This window comes from Mycteria americana, chromosome 8 (genome assembly GCF_035582795.1).
Source record: "Mycteria americana isolate JAX WOST 10 ecotype Jacksonville Zoo and Gardens chromosome 8, USCA_MyAme_1.0, whole genome shotgun sequence".
In the NCBI taxonomy this organism is placed as follows: Eukaryota; Metazoa; Chordata; class Aves; order Ciconiiformes; family Ciconiidae; genus Mycteria; species Mycteria americana.
Window position 1 is genome coordinate 2,443,020 of NC_134372.1, and position 21,487 is coordinate 2,464,506.

A 21,487-nucleotide genomic window follows, 5' to 3' on the forward strand; every position below is an offset into this window, starting at 1 on the left:
CCAAGAGCAGCTGTAAATTCTCCCTTTTGGGGTCTCTGCATCACATTTCATTCAGTCGTTATTAGTCATTGAACACGTTATCGCATTTAAGTCGGGGCAGGGCTGCGGTTAACCCCCATCTCTCAGGAGCGCGTTCTTCTTGCTGTCCCCCTGAGCAGCTGTGCTGTTCTGTGATGGAATCCGAGGATGGCGCAAAGGGCAGTTATTCAGCCCAAATCTACAGCACTTCATGCAAAGGCAGTGGGAAGGTTTAATTGTTAATACTTGTAAAACATGGATTTACTGTGACAGTTGGGGCCCTAAAGGAGCTCTAGCCCTGCTCCCCGTTAGCTCTGCCTAGTGTTTCGCACGCTTGCGATTTCAAGCAGGCGAGCGTGGCCGTGCAGTCCTCCCCGCTCGTAACGCAGCTGGATCCAGCCTCAGAACAATTTGCCATTGTGAGATACAAATGGTTAGCACTGCAGACCATATTTAATATTTAATAACTTCTTTACAAGGCAACTGGTTTATAATTTAGGAGGAGCATTTGGAGGCACGTGCTTTATATTTGAAATAATTTTATAATTAGTGAATGCTATTATTGTATGCATAGTACTGCGTCTTATTGCAAGTCACTAGTAAAACTTCTGCTGGTTTAGAGCTCCAGGTTACATGACGCTGTGCTGACAGGGCCGTTTTCCTGAGGCTTTGCACTGTTTTGCAAAGTTTCAAGTGATTTGCTCCGAGCTGTTGCCGACACTCTCCACGCTGCAGAGGCTTTCGGCACCCTGAGGTTAGGAGGGAAGTTGTGTTTGTTTCTGAGAGTCTCACAGGTTTTAATGGATTTATCCTGACAACAGTGTGGCAAGAAGGGTGTTGTTTATCCCCAATTTACATCCAGGAGACACTTCATTTAAGGGCCTTTGAACTTCGATGTCTGTGCAGTTCCTGTCCAGAGCGGTCAGGAGACGGAAGTCAGGCACTGTGCTGTGTCTGGAAAAGTCTGGACACTATCTGAGTTTTGATGTGTTCAAATGTCTTTAAAAAAAAAAAAAAAAAAAATCTCATCAAACCATACAAAGGTCTGTGGCAAATCCCAGAGCTAAACCAAACTCTCCAAAGTTAAGAGCCTAGCTGCTGAGTTCGGCTATCCCCGCGGTGCCCGGGAGAGGCAGGAGTTGGTGCATTAACCCTCTGAGGCGTAGGGTGGAGAAATGATGACTTTGGCTTTCTGTATTTTCTCATGTGGGATGTTTGAACCTTTATTATTCATGTAGCTCTAAGGTCAGATTTCTGTCTGCAGCGCTTCAACAAGTCGGTCATCTCGACATACCTGCACAAAACTTACTGTTACAAAAGAAATGCACAAAACCACCTGTGCAGAGAAGGCACGACCAGCGTTGCCAGCTCTGTCCCCAAAGGAGAGCTTTGCCCATGACCTGGCAGGAGGAGTTGCTCAGGTTTGTCTTTTTCCTTCCAAGCTGGCATCACGCAGCGCAAGATTTTTTTCTTCTCATTTCTCGGACCATTGGAAACGGTCCTTTCGCCTCCTGTTGCAGAACACTTGACTCGATCAGATACCAAGGCACTGCTTTGTGAAAACAGTATTTAATGCAATGACTAAACACCGAGTTAGTTACTGAGTAACTTCCTGGGAGCCCTTCTCTATACTCTGAGAGTTACTGATCACATTATGTGCTGGTGGAAAAAAAAAAATAGGCGTAGAGATTTCCTATTTGTGTACAGGATTTTGGAGAGGAGCCTGGATGGTTGCTTGCAGAAAAACAACAAAACGGGCTACATGAATCATCAGTGAGCTGTATTCCAGAGGCTCCTGTGTCCTCCTCATGCACAGGAGATGCGGAGTTGATTTTCCCAACAAAGCGATCCCTGTCCTCTCCTGCTTCTGCTGTGCAGTAAACCAGGGACGGATTCTGAACTCTCTGCAGTGGCTTTGGCCTTCTGCACTTCGGAGTGTGGTGAAGCCCAGCAAAAACCCAAGCCTGAATCGGCGTCCCACTGAAGAATAGTTTGCCCCTTGCCACCATGTGAAAACTGAACGTAGCCACAAGCGAGCAGATTATTTTTGTAGGAAATGCGGAAGGAATCCCCAGTTTTCGCTTGAGAGAGGATACATACATAAGAACAAATCAGAGAGCTGTTGCCTGCATGGCATTATCCAGCTGGCAGCTTAGTTTGAGGAAAAAAATAGTGGCGTAAAATCGGCTTTTTTTTTTTTTTTTTTTAAGCCCAGCTGGAAACTAGTGAGAATTCATCTCACCGGATAAGGACGTTATAAAACGTTAGTATCAGGCTCCATCGCATGTATTTGGAGGCAGGAAAGAATTTATTGCAGAGGCTTGAGTTGATTGACTCGCACGAAATAGATGAAAGCCTCAATCTGTGTGCCTTCTGTGCTGTTTTATGAACAAAACACTTAACCAAAAAAACCCCAAAAACCAAAAAAACAACCAAACCCACCTTAAAAACCTACCAAAAAACCTGCAGCAGATAAAACAGCTTCAGTGTTTCCTTGAACTGTATTAACTTTTATTGTACAACCCTTTTCCTCTCCCCCTCTGAAAGTAGTACCTAATTTTTTAAGAAAATCAAATCTAACTACTTTGTTGGATTAAATCTAACTACTCTCAGTTGGATTTAATTAGTTTTTGTCTAGTAGTGCTCCTCAGGTGCCCCAGAGCAAGGGCTCTTGGCCAGTGCGAAACGACCCCGGGCTGGGGACAGCAAAGGACAAGGTGCGGCAGAGTGAAGGATGCTCTTCTGGCGATGCCGCCCCGGTGGGATGCACGGGAGGGGAGCGCGTTGGGTCCCGGGGTGGCAAGGGCCTCGCCTGCTCTCTCCGCTGTGGCCTTGGCAGCATCTTCATGGAATTTTTTAGTCGTGCCCACGCAGGAGTTGTGGCTGCTGCCCAACGGCTGGGCAGAAAAAGGACCATCGTTAATAATTGACTGGTGAGATAATGAAATAGCCGAGCCTGGTGTTTGCTTTTCTTCCTTTTCCACTGCCACTGTAACGCTACGCATGGCGGAATGTAATAAACCAAAGGGCAGTTTCCACCGGTGAGGCAGAGGGTTTGTATACGACAGGTACTCGTGCATCCTTACTGCCCGCGCTGGGCGTGGGGCCGCCCGCTGCCTCCGAGACATCCCGGTCGCGTGGCGGGCCAGGTGAGAGACTGGGGACATCGCCTCCGACACGGTACGAGTTGCACTGAAAACACTTCAGATTCTGATGTTGACAATTTCTTTTCCCCTGACTTTCAGATCTTTTCTGCGGACGTAGCTGGAACGTGGACCCAAAGCTTTTGTTTTCTAAAGAGAAAATTGGAGGTAGAAAATGGGCGCTAGCTATACTTACTGTGAACGTGCATTCACATCTCTCGAGGTAACTAAGCCAAACGTCATTTCAGTGTGCGTGTATATATTTTGGATGGCTGTATCTGGTATATATTGTCTCTCTGTAATTCAGCAGTTGCTGTGATGCCTGTCTGTATATTTGCTTTATGCAAGCCAAGAATGAAAATAACATTCTGGTTACTCTGTGTTGCTCGTATCTTGTTTGCTGTAAATCTGGTAGGAACAGACCCAGGCATGGGCTAGTGGAGGTGGCAGGAGAAGAAAGAGTAACGCTGGGAAACGAAGTGTCGAAGCGTTGTGTTTTCTGTTGATCCTTTCCCCCACCAAGGACTAACTCGGCTCTCGGGTTTCTTCCAGAGCATCTGCTGCCAAAGTCCATCTGCTCCCATCCAGAGGCACCCTTCTGTAACAGCCAGCAGGAAAACAGATGAAGGAGCAGGATGTATCTTGGAAAATATTAAAACCACATTTTGAAATGTTTAACCTCGGGTTGCAAGCAGCCTTAGGCACATGTGATTACACACGGTAGCCTGGACTTCGGGGCTTATCCTCTGTTATCTCTGCGTGTGCAAGATGACATTTTTCATAGGGAAATGCGTGAATATAACCAAATAAGTGAACAAGGGCAGAACGTAATTTATACCAGAAAATTTATCTTTAAAATGCTAAAATTATTAGTGTGTTATAATGTGTAAGGGACCAGTCTCGCACCTGTTGTGGACACGGACGGTCTAGTGTCACCGCTGGTATGCCCATCAGTCTAACACAACCCTTGGGCGTGCAGATGATGTATTTTTTTGCAGAATAAATAAGATCTGGGTCCATGTTAAATAGAGGAGGTAAGAGGTCTGGCAGTTAGACTTTTTTACACAGAAAATAGTTACTTCGGTACAAATGCACATAATGGTCCTCCAGCATAGGCAGCGTTTAAGTGGCGAGGCTGATGATGAAACGCAGGTTCTGGATGACCGATTCGGGAACTTGAAGGGAAAGTTCAGATTAAAGAAGATTAAGAACAGATTAAATGTCGAAAGCCATATCTGAAAAAACTCACGCCTTTCTATTTGGGTAGGGACTAATTGGTATGAAGCGTTACAGACAGGGACCGCTTGCTCTCTCGTTTATATGCTAACCAGACGGTCCTCTGAGTGGAACTTCCACTTCGCTCTGAATTCCTCGCCTGTTGTCAGAGGCTGAGCGCCTGCCCCGGCGTCAGCTGCTTTGTTAAAGTCCCTCTCGCTGTTGCGCTAAGCGCTGCCTTTTCCCACAATGAAATAAATTTATGCTTTCCCCAATCTCTTTCCTCCAACGTCTTCTCTCAGTTTTGCAGCGTGGCTGAATGCTGTTTGCAGACCAGGTGTTTAATTTCTGCCCGTGATTCCGAGTAACTTGCACCCCCCCATTAAACCTGTACTGATGTAACTAACAGACGTTTCCCGATGAGTTTTAACTACTAATCCAGTTTCTCACTGTTTGTTATGGAAACCAGTGATGATAATGCTCAGTGAGAGCAAGAATAGACGCTTGTGAATTCTGTCCAGATGAAAGATATGGGAAAATACTCGAATGCAATACTTGCCAAAGGAATGGGCCAGTCTGGTATATTATATTTCTTGTATATATTTGGTGTTTTTCTTTTGTTCCAGTGGAATGTTCTGTAGTAACTGGATATTACATTACTGTCTCCCTCAGCCCAAAGGCAGGCACAATTATGTTTAACATCTGGATGAATTAGACTGAAAACGGACATCCTCTGGAAAGGGATAGTTTCCGTTTCTTTTGTCAAAATAAGAAAGCTAAAAAGCTAGTGGCTTTCAAAATACCAAATTAACTAATATGAATTCAGAATCCTTAATTTGTATATAAGAAAATGAAAGTGCTAGTATTGTTTGCTAATTACATTTTAGACTGGCAATGAGCTATGAAAGAATGGGAAAGTTACATGCTTTATTGGGGGTATAAGTTATTAAAAAAATTAATTTGTAGTTAGGAGGAGTGCTTAGGAGGCAAGAGTGCTGGGTTCTGTTCCCGCGGTGGGACTCTCAGACGGTTTTACGGTAAGGCAAATAGCCCTGCTGGTAGTGACAATATAGGGTTAAAGTTTGTAAGATATACTCTGAGGTACAAGGAGGTGGTTTTGTTAGGTGAAGCTCCATTGCCACATCTCTGCTTGCTTTCTCTCTTTTTCTGTTTTTCCTCACGTGCTCAGTCTCCTCCTCATCTATGTTCACTGTTAACGAAGTTTTCCAATTAGCACAAGCTGATTACTGTGCTCTCCTGTTGTCTGGGAGTCTCTGGGTGAGCCAGCTTGGCCGTGCCGTCCCTCCGCTCTGGGAAGATCTGCTGGGATTCTCTGCCCAACGTTGTACGTGTAGGCTGTCCTTAGGTGGGAATGACTTTGGGAATATAGTGAAGGGAGTGCGAGCGTTTCTGTATCGTTCATGAAGTTCATAGTACGCAGTCTAAAGCTCGCCAAGTTCAGCAGAAAGATTCTCTTGTTTAATCTGTCTTTATTACATCTAAAGGCCATAATCTAAATATATATACGCCATTTATATATGTAAATAATATATATAATCCCACTTGACCAAATGCGAACTGGGCACTGCCCCTTACGCAGCCTCTGGATCGATCTGCTCTAAAGCTGGAGCCGCAGCAGCAATGTTTGTTCTCACGGCAGCGTTGTCTGTGGAAAACATAATTACAGCGCAGAGCAATTGGAGCCTACAGCCTCCTTCTGTCTGGGCCTCTTGGACTAATGACAGAACCATCCATTAAGCTTCTGAGAATAGTTTTATATTATTACAGAAGAAAGCATATATAGCTGCCAGAAAACCACTATTCTTCAAAAGATAAGATGCCTTTATGGCATTTCCCAGCCAGCCAACTCTACTCATAAGTTTGAGTGAGAGTTAGCTCTCCCAGAGCTCTAACAAAGCCCAGGAAAGGCAAATTCTGAATACGTTTGGTTTGGGATGTGTGGTAGTTGGTGGAGCTGCCTGTTACAAGCACTTGGATTTTTCTAATCGCAGGCTGTTAATAACGGACGTGTTTTTAAAACTGTTTTGCACAGAGTACTAACCAACTCTTACTGTTAGTTACTCTGGAGTCAAACCACACATCCGTGGAAGGAGATGTTGAACTGGATTTCACCTATTTGGAGGCCAGTTTCTTCTCTCGTGGGCTTGACTTGATGTCTGAGCTGTGGGAAGCTCAGTGCAGTCAGGAGCAGGTCAGGGGGACGATGAGAACTTTATTTTTCTCTGATATTTCTTGGACAGCCTCGCTGGCAAGCAGTCAATGAGGTAGAAATGAGAAAAGATCTTCTGAGACTGCTCTTACCGCTGATCTATGAGCACGTGCTGATGTTGCAGCTTACCCCGTTCCTGGAAATCAAATCTCTTTTTCCTTACTAGCTGTTAAAATATGATGGCTTATCCATCAGGGAGAAAGCGGTCCTCTGAATGTGTCCTGATCTGTTTGAGATTTCTTGCCTTTCTAGTTGTACTGAGTCGAGCAGGGCAGGGAAAAGTAGTTTTCTGCCCTTAAAGAGCAGCCTTCTTCCTGAACCTGTTGGGGGGGAAGGAGGCTAGTGAAGGCTTTTTACTTAGTTTGAATTTTCTTCTGTGTTCTCTAGACTACTGGATAATATATACTAATTCTAAAGGAGCACGTCTGAAAATGAACAGTATAATTAGGGGGTTTTCTTTCTGAAGTTTTGAGTTCTTTAGAGTCTGTAATTCTTTCACGCTCTTGAATATTTTTGAGTCTTTTCTTACGGCCTGTAAAAGCAGTATGGATGGTAAATTTATGGCATCAAATGAACTTGATTAGATTAAAAAATAGAAGAAAACTGTGATGAAAAAAGAAGGGCTGAAATGGAAACGACTGGAAAGAAATGTCTACGTTTGGGATGAAGCTGTGATTTCTGGCAAAAGAATTTTTGTTGTGAAGTGCTTTCAGAGGTAGAAACAAAAATACGTGTTTGGTGTTTAGTAGATTAGAGATTAATAATGATGGAAGCCCAGAGAAACTTTTGAGGCTGAATAAGGAAAGTCAGGGAATTCAAGGACAATGGAGAAGTATGTGGCGGGTGACTGCTCTAATTAAAAGGTCAGGTTCTGCTGCGTGCTCAGAAAAGGTCTCTCACAGGGCTGTGAAGAATTGCCAAACCTGATCTTCCTCATTAAATCCTTGGCCAGAGATCGGACCATGGTTCTCGGGTCCAAAAGCATTCTATTTGGGCCACAGCTTTTCATCAGCCAAGTATGCGTGTTCTTGAAATGCCGAACGTTTGTGTCCAGCGGTGAGATGTCACCACTGTATGGGAAATGACTGCAGGGAAGGCGTAGGATGGACCTGTTCTGGCATCGTGGCTCAAGGAACGGTCCCACGCTACTCAGCAGGAACCTCCTCCTTCTCTAGAGAGCTAGGCATAGCTAGGTAAGGAAGTTTTGGAACAGTTCTACCCCCCCAAAAAAAAAGAAAAAAGAGGGGGGATATTGAGATGCATTATTGTTTTCATCCTCCTCTAAATTACTCAAGACACTTTCATAGCTCCAGAAAGCCTTAAGTCTGTATCTGTGGTTTTTAGTGGAAATGTTTACATTCCTCAAACTATGGTGAAATTTATTTCTGTGCACACAAGGCATAAACCTCATCTAAATCCCATTTAGGCTCTGTTTTGAGAATGTCTGACGCTTTGACTTTCCCTGGCTCTCAGTAGCAGGGTAAGTTTCCCACTGGGCCTGTGTAAGCCAAACTTGGAAGTTTGTCCTTGGGTTTTGATGTATGATATCCTTGGCACTCGTTAGCTACCTGCATGATAGTTCCGGAAATTGCATTAAATGAGAAATCTGGTTTTTAGTCTTCAGGAATCTTTGCAAGAAAAATACAGATTAGCAGAATGTCTGTTTTCCAGTCATCTGAAGGGGATGTCATCTGATACGTTCTCTTTATGTTGCCTTCCTGTTTGAAACCTAAAGCTGAAGGTCCTAGGGGATAAAATTGCTGATTATAGATTAGAAAAAAATAATATTTTTAAAAAAAGCTAAGAAACAGTGGCTTTCAGAGATGCTGGGCACAAAGATGATCATACAGCCACGCTTTCCTCGATGTGATGTCCTTCCCCTTCCCTTGCCATTTCAACAATCATGTGAAAGTGATGGAATTTGAAGACTTCAGACTTTTGTCTGGAATTTCTGGATATTTCACAGTCTGGTCAAAGGAGCAGCTCTTAGTGAGATGTCTGGAAATGAGATACAGTCACTGAGAATGCATCCATGCCGTGCGTGTACATGCATTTCTGTCCAGGAAGACCTGGACAGAGACCTGGGAACCTGTGCTAGATCAGCAACTGATGACCTCCCGAAGGCGTCTGTGATACCAGAGACTGTACTCGCCCTCCCCAGGACAGCAGACTCTCTCGCCTCGCCTGGGACAGCCAGTAAGATCGCCTGCTAACGCAAGACTCTCCGAGATGGTATTTTGGTAGCAATTAGATCTCATGGTCTGTGAAACAGATGGGTCAGGTGCTGCAGACTGTGCAACTGTTCGGAATCTGAAGAATTTTGGCTAATATTTACATCGGGTGTTTACCCTTTGATAAGAAACGGGTCATTCACAAACATCTACATGACATAATATTGGTAGGTTGGTCACGGTGTTTGCTTTGCATTTCACACACTTACCATTCTCGTTGCTTGGAGAACAGTTGCATATTGTAGTTCGATATGGATTAATAGCTGTGGTTTTCCCCTTTATTTCCGTGGAGCCGTTTGTTTAAAGAGGGCAGTTTTACAGAAATAGATCTATGAAGTTTTCCACATGCCAACATGTTAGCAGGGTGTTGCCTTTGTCTCCAGAGTGTTTTGGAGGAGAAATCCTGTTTGGTTTTCCAAAGTTACAATTCCTCACCCATAAACACCAATAGCCCCGTCTCGAAAGAAGCTTTGAACCTGCTTGTGTTTATTAAGGAAAATGCTCATTCTTGCTTCTCTGATGGAAAGATTGCGTTGGTAAACTTTAAGAGAACTGCCCAAGTATGCAGATGTACTGCATGGCTGTGTTCAGTGCCAGGGGCCGTTTGTCCTGGGTTGTTGAGGATAAATCAGAGGCTTGATAAAGAAAATACCTGGTTTCAGCTGGGTGACACTTCGGGCAAGCATTGTATATAACTGCAGGTGCGTTATGGATTAATTAGCAGCACCTAATACAATCTAAATGAGGTCAAACAAGAACAAACTGTAAGTAGAAGAAAGCTTGCCCTTAAAAGACAAGTAGCTTGTTAATTGACTGCAGTCTAGAGTTGCTGGTTTTTCTCTGTACAGAGTTAATTTGCCAGAGCCATGAGGCTTTGACCTACTAAGTTGGTTGCAAGGAATTCAAGACTGTGCAGTACAAACCACCTTTCCCTAGAATTAAGAGGTTGAGGTGGTGGCGGCTGGTACTTTAACAGCGGTCTCTGAGAGACTGGAGACTTCAGCAGGACTTGAACCTGCACTGGGTGCTCGGGGACTGGACTTGAGAAATGTTTGGGTGAAGAAGTTTCAGTGCAAGCACTGAGGAAAAGTACAGCGTGGGCTGTAACAATGTGAATTTCCTGGCACTGCCTTGCCATTACTAGGGTTTTTTTTTCTATTATTATTATGGTGGAAACTTGGAACAAACCTTGTTTTGAGACATAAGATCATTATCTTAGCCCAGAGACAGCCCAGCCTAGCGTACACGACGTCCTGTGTCATCTGGGTTTTGTTTTTCCTCGGCCATTAGCCTGCTGTGAAGCATTAGACAAGTCCCGTTCCCTACGGAGACCCTGTTTCTCTTCCACGCTTTTGTTCATCTCATCTGTCCGGTTTGTCAGATCTATAGAGCAAAGAGTGCTTGTTTTATGTTTGCAAACTGCTGTGCATAGAGGGCTGTGCCCTCTGTAGGGTTTCCTAGGTAGTACTGGAGTAAATGTAATAAATAAGTGGATGGAAGTCAAGTTAGCCTGTTTTTTTTTTAAAAAAAAAAACAACAAAAAAACCCCACAATACAAAACCAACAAAACTTTGGATCTTAATAGGTTGTTAGTGGCTTTATTTCTTCCTTGGGCATGGAGTGCCACACTGTTAATACACTTCCCTTCATCTTCCTGTGTTCTTGGTTCCGATATACTTTTAATCTAATGTTTTTCTTCTTGTTTACAGAGGTTTACAATGAAAATCTTGCGAGCCTGTCTGGAATGTGCACGTTGTATTGCAGCCTTGCCAGGGCATTTCTAAGACCCAGAGACAGCGTAGCCCATGAGGGTGCTCTACCAGCTGAGGAGAACAATAACGTCCCTGTTAATGTCAGTTGAGTTTTAAGTACATTAATGTTTTTCTTTTCCATGTGAAAGAGAAGGCAGTTTTCGCAGAGTTCTTTAAACACATGGAGATCAACGATTCTGCTTCCAGGGTTTAGGAAACATCTTCCCCAAAAGGAATACGACAGGTTTTCCCTAAGATGTGTTTCAGTATCGTATTATTTAAATTTTAGCAGAGACTTCTGGAAAACAGTATATTACTTCAGTTCTTATAATTTTTTGAGTCACTTCAAGGATGTGAAATTGCAAACTTGGTCTTAAGCAAAACAGAGATGCAAAGTGCGAGCCATGGCAAGAGTGGGACCGGAGGGCACCTGGGAGGGGGGGAAGTCGTCTTGCTTATCTGGCACTTCTCCATGGAGCAGACGGAAGGGCTGCAGGTAGCTTCAGACAGGCAGCGGCAGAGACTGCACAGGAGGAGCAGACGGAGGAGGGAATGTCCTGTGAGCGGCAATGTCCTCCTGCACCTGCTGCAAACAGGGACTCTGCTTGCTGCTGCTGTTTCTGGGTCAGATGTTCTTCCTTCAGCCTTCTAAGATTCTGAAATTATATTTCCTGTTATTTCTGGTATCATCATAAGCACCTGAGACAAAAATTCTTCATTCTGTTGCTGACCTCACTGTACATCACAGGTAGCTTGAAATAATGGGTGAAAAGAGGTCTTGGGAAACATTTGTGTAGGAAACCAAGAGAGTACTTTCATTGATATACATAAACCAAAGCACAACTGTTATTTAAATTCTACACATAGCTGTGAAAAGTTAGAGCCAAATTCTCGTTGTAAATCAGGGTAGCTCTGTTAACTTCAGTGGAACAGTGCCAGCACATCCCAGACAAAGACTTGGCTCAGTCTATTAATAGCAACGGTCGAGTAATGGAGCTGCTTGGAGAAGTTCCACTGGAACAAAATTTTGATTAAAAACCCAGAGATAAGAATGACAGAGGAATCTGCCTTCTGGTTCTCTCGTGGAATGTGGCTCCCACGGGGTTTGATCCTGTGCACCTCCCAGCACCTCCACATACCACAGAGACCCAGCAGTCACTGCGGTGGTCCAGGTTTTGCGGTGCAGTCTGTTCGTTTAGATAACGTAACAGCGGTGTGATAGCAACCGTGGTACGGTCGGATTCTGCATTTAGTGTCAGTGCAATCATTCTCTCGGCTGCTTTTCTTTCTCTGTACCTTCAGAAAATCCAAGGTTTTCCTTTCACTAGATATCGAAGGTTTTTATTTCTTTAAATTCTTCAACACCATGGTGAAAAGGATGGGGAATGTCATCATCAGCCATTGATGCTTCGTGTTTCCTACGTGACCCTGTTATTCAGGGATAGACAGCTGCATTAGAGATAATTTCTAAAGAGAGAGGTAACTTCTCCAGGCATCCTTGAGTTGGTTTCTCACTGAAATTTCCAAAAAAGCCCAGCAGAAATTCCCACTGCGTGGTGTTATGCTGTTTTCATTTCCCAGAAACTAGTTAATTTATTTACTGTGCCCCACCAGTCCAAGTTCCCTTTATAGATTAACCTGTGTATTTTGGCTCCTATCCGCCTCTTCCTTTGGCTCAAAATGAATGATACCAGAACTGTCTTTGAAATAAGGCAGGAATGGGAAGTTTTTTGATTAAACAGCAACATCACCCCTGAAGCCTCTCTCCCTGCCAGCTTTGAGGCCCCACTGCAGAAGTACAGTATTGGGAATGGCAGATAAAGTCTGGCGAGTTCAACCGTTTTGAAGAAAACAGACGTGATATTCTGGTAGGATTTGGAAACAGTTTGCATCTCCTCAGAAGATGTGTCACATGGAGCAGCTTGTCCCCAAAGGTTTTCAAGACTGTCTGTTTGCTTTCTTTTAATAACTAATCAGTCTTTAGAACTGATTTGAATGAGAATTACTAAACAAGGCCACTGGCTAGTACCTGTCTGGCTTGCGAGGTTCAGTCTTTTATTAGAGGTTCGTATTGCCTGTGAGGATGTCAGAGGGGTTTGAAGCTGGTAGAGGCGGTTGAGGGGGTCACACTGGTAGAGCGTGGCCACCACCTCCATGTCTTCTGTTGGCCTATTAAGCGGGCTGCTTGTAGAGACCTTGTTATACACGACGCATACAGGTTTAGTTTAACAAACAATCGGAGAGTAAATGTCAAGTGCTGCTAATAAACATAGGCTGTTTTCTAGACTCTGCAAAAATTGTGTATTTGTCGTACAAGAACTCCAAGCTGGTGCTTTTTCTAGTACGTTGGCTGTGTTTGCAGGGGAGTTCTTAGCATCAGTCATAAAAATATTTGGCTGTCTTTTAAAATCTATGGTTTGTTACTGACAGCAGAATCTTTCATCGAGATAATCTATCAGTCTCTCATCAAGCCACTTTCTATAAGCCTCTGGGAAAGGTTTTCCAAGATGTGTATTCTTGAGCACGGATGGAAATGGCATGGAAGCTCACTTAAACAACAAACCATTTTCATCATGTTCATCAAATAAAGTATGATTTGGTTCTTGCTTCTCTGAGAAACACTGGAAGCCTTTAAGGAGGGGGGAGAAGGCTGATAAGACTGATTATAATAATGATTTCTTCCCATTTGATAATTCTTCTGGGTTAATCTGTGGACTGCTTGTTCAGTACAGTTGTGCGTGGGGCACTGACGTGTCCAACTAACTGTCCATGGGTTCGTATTTCTGTGTGAGATTTTCTGAAAGGAAACGTGGAGACACTGGTGGGGTTTGGGACACACTTTGTGTAATGTCATTGCAGTCACGTCGTTGCAAACCCCCGCGCTGTTCAGATCAAGGCTGCATCCATCTGAATGAGAGCTAGGCACCGATCTGTGGTTGTGAGCATTTTTGGAAGCACAACTCTAAGTCACTTTGAAACTTCAACCAGCCAGGTGCATGTTGTATTTAAGCACCTCCTGGATTAGGCAGCATCTGAGCTGGGATTTTCAACCTCTCAGATTTATTTCTAGGCAGATTCAGAAACTAATTTTGATTCTGGCCCTTGATATTTTGCAATCATAATGAGAGGGCATCTTCTAACTGTGTGTATGGTCTTTTAGATTTAATGAAGATCTAGAGAACTCTTGTTATTAAAGACTTAGTTGCTCTCGGTGATAGAGGAAATGATCATTCCAAGATCCTGATAATTACTGAAGCCAGAAATTTACTTCTAGCTGCTCTAAATAATATTTCCAAGCTCTCACCTTGAGCATGTGCCTGATCTCCCCAGCTGCAATCGGAATCCTCCCACTGAGTCTTTTTCACATGTTTCTCTTCCTTTTTAGGATCTTCTAGATATTATTGGAATGTGACTACAGAGAAAAATGTGCTTTTCTAACAACTCGGTTGTGGACATTTAATCAGGCTTTGGTTTCTGGAAATGCTACAACATGGCTTCATCTGGGAATGAGATAGAAAGATGGACTCACAGGCAAGGTGGCAGAACTGGAGAGCTGGTAGAGCCTGTGACCTCTCCTGAAAATGGTAATCGTCTTTCACCAGTGAAATCAATCGGCGGTGTAGATCATCTCTTGCACCTCCCTGGAAGAGTAGACTCTGCTTACAGCTCTTTCTCAGGGGGATCAAACGTTCCAGAGTATCCCACCCCATCGTGCTATGGTGAAAACTGCTGTTTGCCTCCAGAGCAGGTACCGTACATGGACTCGGAATACGTAAGAGGTATTTATAATCTCAGTGCAGCAAACTCTGACCTCAGATGCCTGCATCCATACAAGGCACCAGACCTGAGCATCCATAATAACTGTCACAGCACCAGTCTCGCTGAATGCTGTGGAAGCACTCCTACTCGTGGGACTTTAAATCAGGGACCACTGCCTCTGGCTGCACCTCCACCTTCTCCTCCCACGCGACTCGATAGCTATAAAGTCACTAGACACCTTGAAAACTCAAGAGCGAGACGCAACTCTGGAAGTCACAGCGAGTGTAGCGTGCAGCCAGCTCCTTGCGTGCAGGACAATCACCTAGCAGATAGGGATGTACCATGGAGCCAACACAGGGATGAAATTACTGAGCAAGATGTAGTGGCTGCTAGGAGAAAGACTCTGGAAAACAAGGGCCTTTCTTCTTCTGACTCTACAAATGAGGTGTCTGTATCAAAAATTCAGGGGTTAAAGACGGAGGAAAATGGAGAGTGGGGCCCATCCCAACAACCTATGAAGAAAAGCAATCCACACATTTTCAGCAGACCTTCTTCATTCATTTTTCAAGAATATTTAAAGACTGACTCTGTGACTAACGTCCCTAAAATACTTTCTGCTTATAATTCAGTTCATGCTTATAAAATTCCTGAAGAGATGAACTCCAGGTCCTATCACCCAGTGCATACCAGCCCTAGCACTGTTAATGATACACAGGAAGACAAACAGTATCCCCGCAGTGTACGTAAGCCACCTTTCAGAGAAGCAGATCTGCAAAGCGCAGTGCCAGAACCCAGCCAACAGTGCCTGCTCCGTGCTGAGTTGCATTCAGACTTGGATCAAGATGTGTTTGAGGACAGTTGTGACTTAAAATATATGGAGAATGCTCTTCTAATTAAAAATGCTTCCAGGAAGCTGAACAGTTGTACAGATGAAAACCAGTGCTATGACTCTGAAGGAAAAATTGGGAGTGATGTTAGGGAACCACTCCTGAATCAGCAAGCCAAAACGCAGAGATCATTGCCGTCCTGCAGCTACGATACTGTAGAAGCTGAGCACCCTCGCCGTGAGGAGTCAGATCAGGGAAGTAAGCAATGCTATGATAATACTAACCAAATGTCTTTTTTCAGGCCAAAGGAAGATTCCACATCTCAGTTTTTACATGAAGTCAAGAAAGAAAAACAGGCTAATAACAGCAGTCCTGACCCTAGCACGCACCTAGAAGAAGAGAAACCTCCTGTTCAGAAATATCAACCTGAATTTCAAAAACAGCTCTCAAGACAGATTCAGGATGATCTTGCTGGTGAACAAATAACCAGGCAGACGACTCCCATGCTCTACTATCTTTCTGGGGGGAAAACCACCAACATCCTGCACCACAACAAGCTCGCCCAATGTCAAGCGGACTCGAGGAGCTCACCAAAGGAATTTCCAGCAAGCAGCTACTCTGCCTCAGCGCGGTGTCTAGAGATACCAAGGGAAAGCAATCGGCTTCAAAGGGCCAACCACCACCATCAGTGCAGCGCTGATGACCTCCTGCTTGAGACTGAAGATCTCATTCTCGGGAGTCCTGCTTCATCTACGGATGAGATATTCAAGAACGACTATAGAGAGAAACTTAAAGTGGCTCAGAAAAAGGTTCTGAGAGAAACCTCCTTTAAAAGAAAAGATTTACAGATGAGTTTGCCCGTTAGACTCAGACAGAAACCCTCTAAAAGGCCTTCAATTGAACTCCTTAGGTCTTTCTCGTTATCCAGTGCAGGTGAGGACGCCAAACCTGTTCCTTGTTCCCCTTCTCATGTAGAATCCTTGGAAAGTTTCAGTAGAGATGAAGAAATTAAGAGGCCACAAACAGGTCGAATAGGGGGAAGGAAAAGGGTAACAAAGGAGCAAAAGAAACTGTGTTATTCTGAACCTGAGAAACTGGATCAGCTGGCAGATAAGGAAGTATCATGGAGTCAAGTCAGGGATGAAATCACTGAGCAAGATATAGTGGCAGCTAGGAGGAAGACTCTGGAGAACAGAGGGAGGGCACTTTCCAGTTCAAGTATCTCCAGGACGGAGCTGAAACAAATCCAGCATACTGCACTTATCGAATACATGGAACGAAAGATTAATCAAAGACCAGGTAGTTCACAACACCTCCCACCACATAAGCCACCCCTGCAGAAGAGGCTGTCGCATCCCAAATGGCCTCCTGGCAAGGTTTCCAATCCAAATGGGAGCGGGAAGGTTCAAAACAATGAGGCTTCCTGCCAAGTTTTCTCTGAAGAAAAATCGCCAGATGTTTTTCCTCCTTCGGCTTTTGTTCCCCCGCTGAGCGTGACCAGCAGGTGCGATCCCAGCTCTGATGCTGCTGGTACGGCCACCCTGAAGCACGACCCGTCTCCCAGCGAAGCGGAGGGGAGCTGCGCCGGCAAGTGTGCGTCAGCTGAAAGTCTCCCGCAGGCAGATGCTCCTGCGTCTGGGAGAGCTCACGAGAGATCAAAATCGACTCCTCCTTCCACGCAGGTAAGAAAGATACTAAGATAGTAATTATTGTTTGAGTCCAACTTATGACTATCTGCCTGTTTTAGAGAGCTGTGGGACTGTTCACATGAAAAACTGCTGAACATCACGACTGAGGAATTCAGACTTGACTTCTTATTTTTTTAGCGTGCAATAGAGAGATGATAGATGTGGAGGAGGAGCCACATTTGCTTAATCTATAGGAAATGCTGTGTAGCGGTTTGAAAGCAAAATGCATGCTCTGGTTTGCAGTGTACAGGAGAAACAATTTGGGGGGATTTTGGGAGAAGTGCAACCGATTTTAATGCATTAAATATTTATGATTAATGATAACAATTCATTATTCTCGAAAGTATTTTGTAAGAAAGTATTGCAAACAAGGTGTTCTTTAATGTGAAAAGTTACAAGAGAATTGCATAAGGATGGGAACTTCGTAACAGCTGACTGAAACGCGTATTTGGTCTGGGCAGAGTCATTTCTTATCGTTCAGCAAGTGCCCAGGTAAAGGCAGGGAGGAAGAGGAGCGTCTGCTTCGAGGGACGGGCTGTGCGAGTGCCGTAGGCTCTGCTGGAGGGCTGGACGACGCCGGGCATGTGAGGGTCCCTTCCAGAGCTACAGAGGGGGGGGCGTGGGGCCTGGCACTCGGAAGACGCGTTAGCAGAGAACACGGGCTGTGGGCAGGATGACGCTGTTTGTGTTTCAGCAGTCACTCTTGTTAACTACAGCAACTTCATTAGAGCACTGTCCCAGAAAAGGTTATTATAGAGAGGTTTTTATAAATGACCTGAATCTGAAGGACAGTAGCTGTCAATATTGTTGTCAAGGAGAATAAAGAAGATAAAAGGGTCAGAAAAACAAATAATCTCATATACTACTAAAATTACCCGAGGAGGCTGACAAACTTCCACCGATGCTGCCTACTTTCTGAATAGTTATGAGAGTCAATGAGAGTATACGTTTTGCTGCTAGCTGTTCTTTGGTTTTCTAGGAAAAAGAGATGGATGCTACCTAGGAAGAGCGTAATAGCAATTTCATTAATAAAAGGAGATAGGCAAACTCAAAAATAAAAACCTTGGTGAACTGACTCAGAGATCTACTGTCGGCTTCTGTTTCTGGGGATAACAAAAACGGGAGTAAACTTAAGCAGCTGCCTAGTCTGAAAACGCCGGTGGTCCCAGTGTGCTGTTTTCATTTCCAGGCCACGTACAGATGTGCCAGCGGTGCGGCGGCACCGTCTCGGCGTTGCGAGAGCTGTCTCGGCACCCCCAGGTAAGGCTGCGAAGGCTGTGCCTGGGTAGAGCCTATGTCCAAGATGTGTGAACCCCAGGGGCAGCCGTGGTTGTCTGCTTCTGTCCTTGCATCTTGGGATCCTTCGTTGTCCGTATGGGAATATTCATCCGCTACGCTACTTGTTTCGTTTTGGGGCAGTCTTTAAAAACATTTCTACTGTGTGGAGCAAAAGTGGAAAATGCAGAGTGTACCTGAGCTGCTCTCCCTGCGACAGCCGCTCTTCTTCAGATATCTGAGATCACAGCTCCCTCATCTGAGCTCCAGCGAAAACACCGCCTGCAACAGCTCGGATCTGCCCAGTCTTGAAAAATATGTGTAATCGCAGAGTGGTGTAATAGGGGCTTTTGGTGTGGCTTTTTAAAGGAAAAAAAATATTGTGCCGTTTACACGTAGCTAACGAGAACGGTTGTGTTAACTCCGATATTTGTTTTGCTTGTTTGAGGAGCATCAAGGGAGAAAAAGATCTGAACTTTGTCTCAACAAGGCAGTGACGCTGGCACTTGTGTGGTAATAGGATTTCCACTGTTTCAGTCATTCAAAGAGATCCAAAGGGTTTCTGGAGGCTTGATTATCTTGGAAACAAAAAATTGTATTTTTAGTAAGACTTTGAAGTTTTTCTTAGATTTCCTAGTTTAGCTAAGAGGCTTAGCAGGTCAGCGTGAATGTCACTGGAAGTTCTGGACAGAACAGTAACATCAGAAACATATTTGATCATAGCTCTGTAATATGTACTAAGTAATGAAAAGATGAGAAATCCAGAACTGGTTTCATTAGTAAGTAATTTAGATGATCATCTTTGGGAAATAGCTGTAAGTACAGGTTTCATTCTGTTATAGTTGTATCTCATTTTTTCTCTTTGTTTTCCTCCACAAGAAAGTGCTGCTGAGCTGTGGTAGAAAATCCAGACTAGACTGGCTACGTTTGCAATATTAATTACTCAAATAAAAGTTCCAGCTGGGACCAGCAGGAAGAGCAAGCTATGATCATTACCCACAGCAATAGTGTCCGTAGGTTAGTGGAATAAAGCTTGAGAACATTCTCATGTGTATTTTGCATTCAGTCAATTACGCAATATAATTTTGAGGTAGTTTTCACTGATATTATCCATTTTTTCTGGGATAACTGCTGCAGGTAGTTTGTTTAGCCTACAAGCTGGTCCTACCCCCTGCTATTGCAATGAGGGCTGAGAATGAGTGAGAATAAGGCCCGGCAATGTTTGCGGTGATTTCCTTAGGTGTCTCTGGATCCCTTCTCTTCATCATCCGTCACTCCATAAACATTTGTCAATCTATGATCACAACATTGCATCTTTATCGCGTTAATTCAGGTGTCACAGTACAGCACCACGCTGAGATGCCGTGGTGTCTTGCAGGGGGTATTTCTAGCACCTTTTTGATCAAAGGCTTTACCAGCATTAAGGGCATCACTAAATTGCCAGAACCAGGTGGTTCAAGTCAAGGTCAAATGAGTTTTTTATTTTTAATTGCAGTGAAAAGGTGCACATAATAGATGAGATATCTCTAAGTGACATTGTTAGTAATTATCTAGTATGAACTATGATTAAATTTCCCTTTGCCAAGCTGACTTCATTTTTTTTGATGAAAAGCTAAAGTGACTGTGTTAAATCTGCAAAGCAGAGCTGGAAGAAGGGAAACTATGAGAGAAGATGGAATTTCAGAAATAGCAAGGCTTTCATTGCTGAGCCACAGCACAGCTCAGTTTGGCCACACGAGAAGCTTTGCATCTCGCCAGCGCCTGCCTGAGCTGGGTAAGCACAGCTCAGCTGCCAGCCGTCCATGCTCTCCAGAGAGATCTGCATCCCAAAACCTGCCCAGACAAGCAACGGCTGGAGATAGTGTGGATTGAACAGCATAGTCCAAGCATGTGGAAGCTTTCCTAGCACAGCACAGACTGCTGGTATTCTCTTAAATCTAGAAACCGTTCCGTGTGCGTGTATCTTCAGTGGGGGTACTGCTGTAGTCTCCGCTGTTAGACATTAAGCGTCTTCATCGCTCTCCACTGCCCCGGTCTGCTTTAGGAAAAGAAAATGCCTACCTTTGTATCGCCACATATGGCTTAGGAAAGACTCACGCCATCCATAGAGACGGGGTTAACTAGTACCTTTAGGGGAGGGAAGGACCGATTGCTGTGTTGCTTTTATATGTGACCTTAGAGAAAGAGCTAAACAAAGGTGGGCAGAACCTGCAGTGAACTCTCTATGCCCATCTTGAGGGGGAAAATTTTTGCTTTGTGCCTACAACTTTGAAGCACGTGTGCCAGGTCAACACAGTTAAATCGGGGCTTATAAATCTTCCTGCCATGTAATCCCTCTAGCTTTCTTCTCTACTGTCCCCTCCTAATCCTGTTTGTTAGGTTATGAAAAATTTTGCTAGAGGAAAAAATAGGTTTGTTCACTCAGTCATGATTAATACAATAGTTTTTATATAACAGATGCACCAACTATTTTCACAAGCAGCTACGTGGATGTATACGTGAACGTTAGTGATTGCAGAAGATGGTCCACACATACTCCAACCATCTTGTGTTCAACAGTGCTCCTATATTCTTGCAAATTCTGGTCCAAAGTGTATTTTTAAATTACATATATCTACTTATTCTGTCATCATGAATATAATTATTTATGCCCTGCAGACAGTAGCTTTTTCCATCAGAGTTTCTTGTGAAGTGTTGTATCAGAAAACTCAAAACACTGGGTCAGGCGTGCATTGGCCAACTCAAAAGTAGACGTTTGACCTCAAAATGGTTAACTGAAAGGATTTAATAAAACTTTTACTTAAATCTAATGGCCATTTCAAAACAGAAGCCTCAGATGACCAGTGTTTCCTCTGTGTTGGTCTCCAGTTCGCCTAAAGAGAAGGAAGCACTAGATGCCTTCTCTAAGAAGGACTGAGAAGTGATGCGCAGGAGGCAGTGACAGCATAAACTGGTTCTCGCTCTTGGGCTGTAGAAATAAGAAGGTGTAAGGAGCAAGATGGTAAAGGTTTGCCCTCTTGCAATGCAGTCACTGTGTTACAAGAGAGCCAGTGGAGGAAAACGCAAGTTGTCCTCCTGTTGCTGCCAGGTGGTGGCCAGACGTGGCCTGAGAAAGTAGAGGTCTCGGCAAGCCCCGGTCCCCCCCAGTGCCTCGTCCTGTCGGCAGCGTGCTCACCAAGGCGGGTGGGATGGCTGCGAGCTTTCCATCCGCTTGTCAAACAGCATCAGTAGGACATTTTAGGGCACTTCTTACCACAGGTTTATTTCAGAAAACATGTATGTTGGTCATAACTAGAAAATGAGAAATTTAATGGGGATTCAAACAACGTGGAGTGGTGCAGCTAGACTTT

At 44.2% G+C, this 21,487-nt stretch overlaps 1 protein-coding gene across 2 annotated transcripts in view; it reads left to right on the forward strand.

Moving 5' to 3' along the window:
• The window catches only part of SHROOM1 (shroom family member 1), a 39,463-nt gene that overhangs the window by 12,725 nt on the left and 5,251 nt on the right, over window positions 1–21,487 (forward strand). For both annotated transcript variants that reach the window (XM_075509972.1, XM_075509973.1), the window contains exons 3-4: window positions 13,974–16,856; window positions 18,052–18,122. In XM_075509972.1, the coding sequence (XP_075366087.1) occupies window positions 14,079–16,856; window positions 18,052–18,122 (2,849 nt within the window). In that variant the 5' untranslated portion in view covers window positions 13,974–14,078. The remainder of the gene's footprint in view (window positions 1–13,973; window positions 16,857–18,051; window positions 18,123–21,487) is intronic.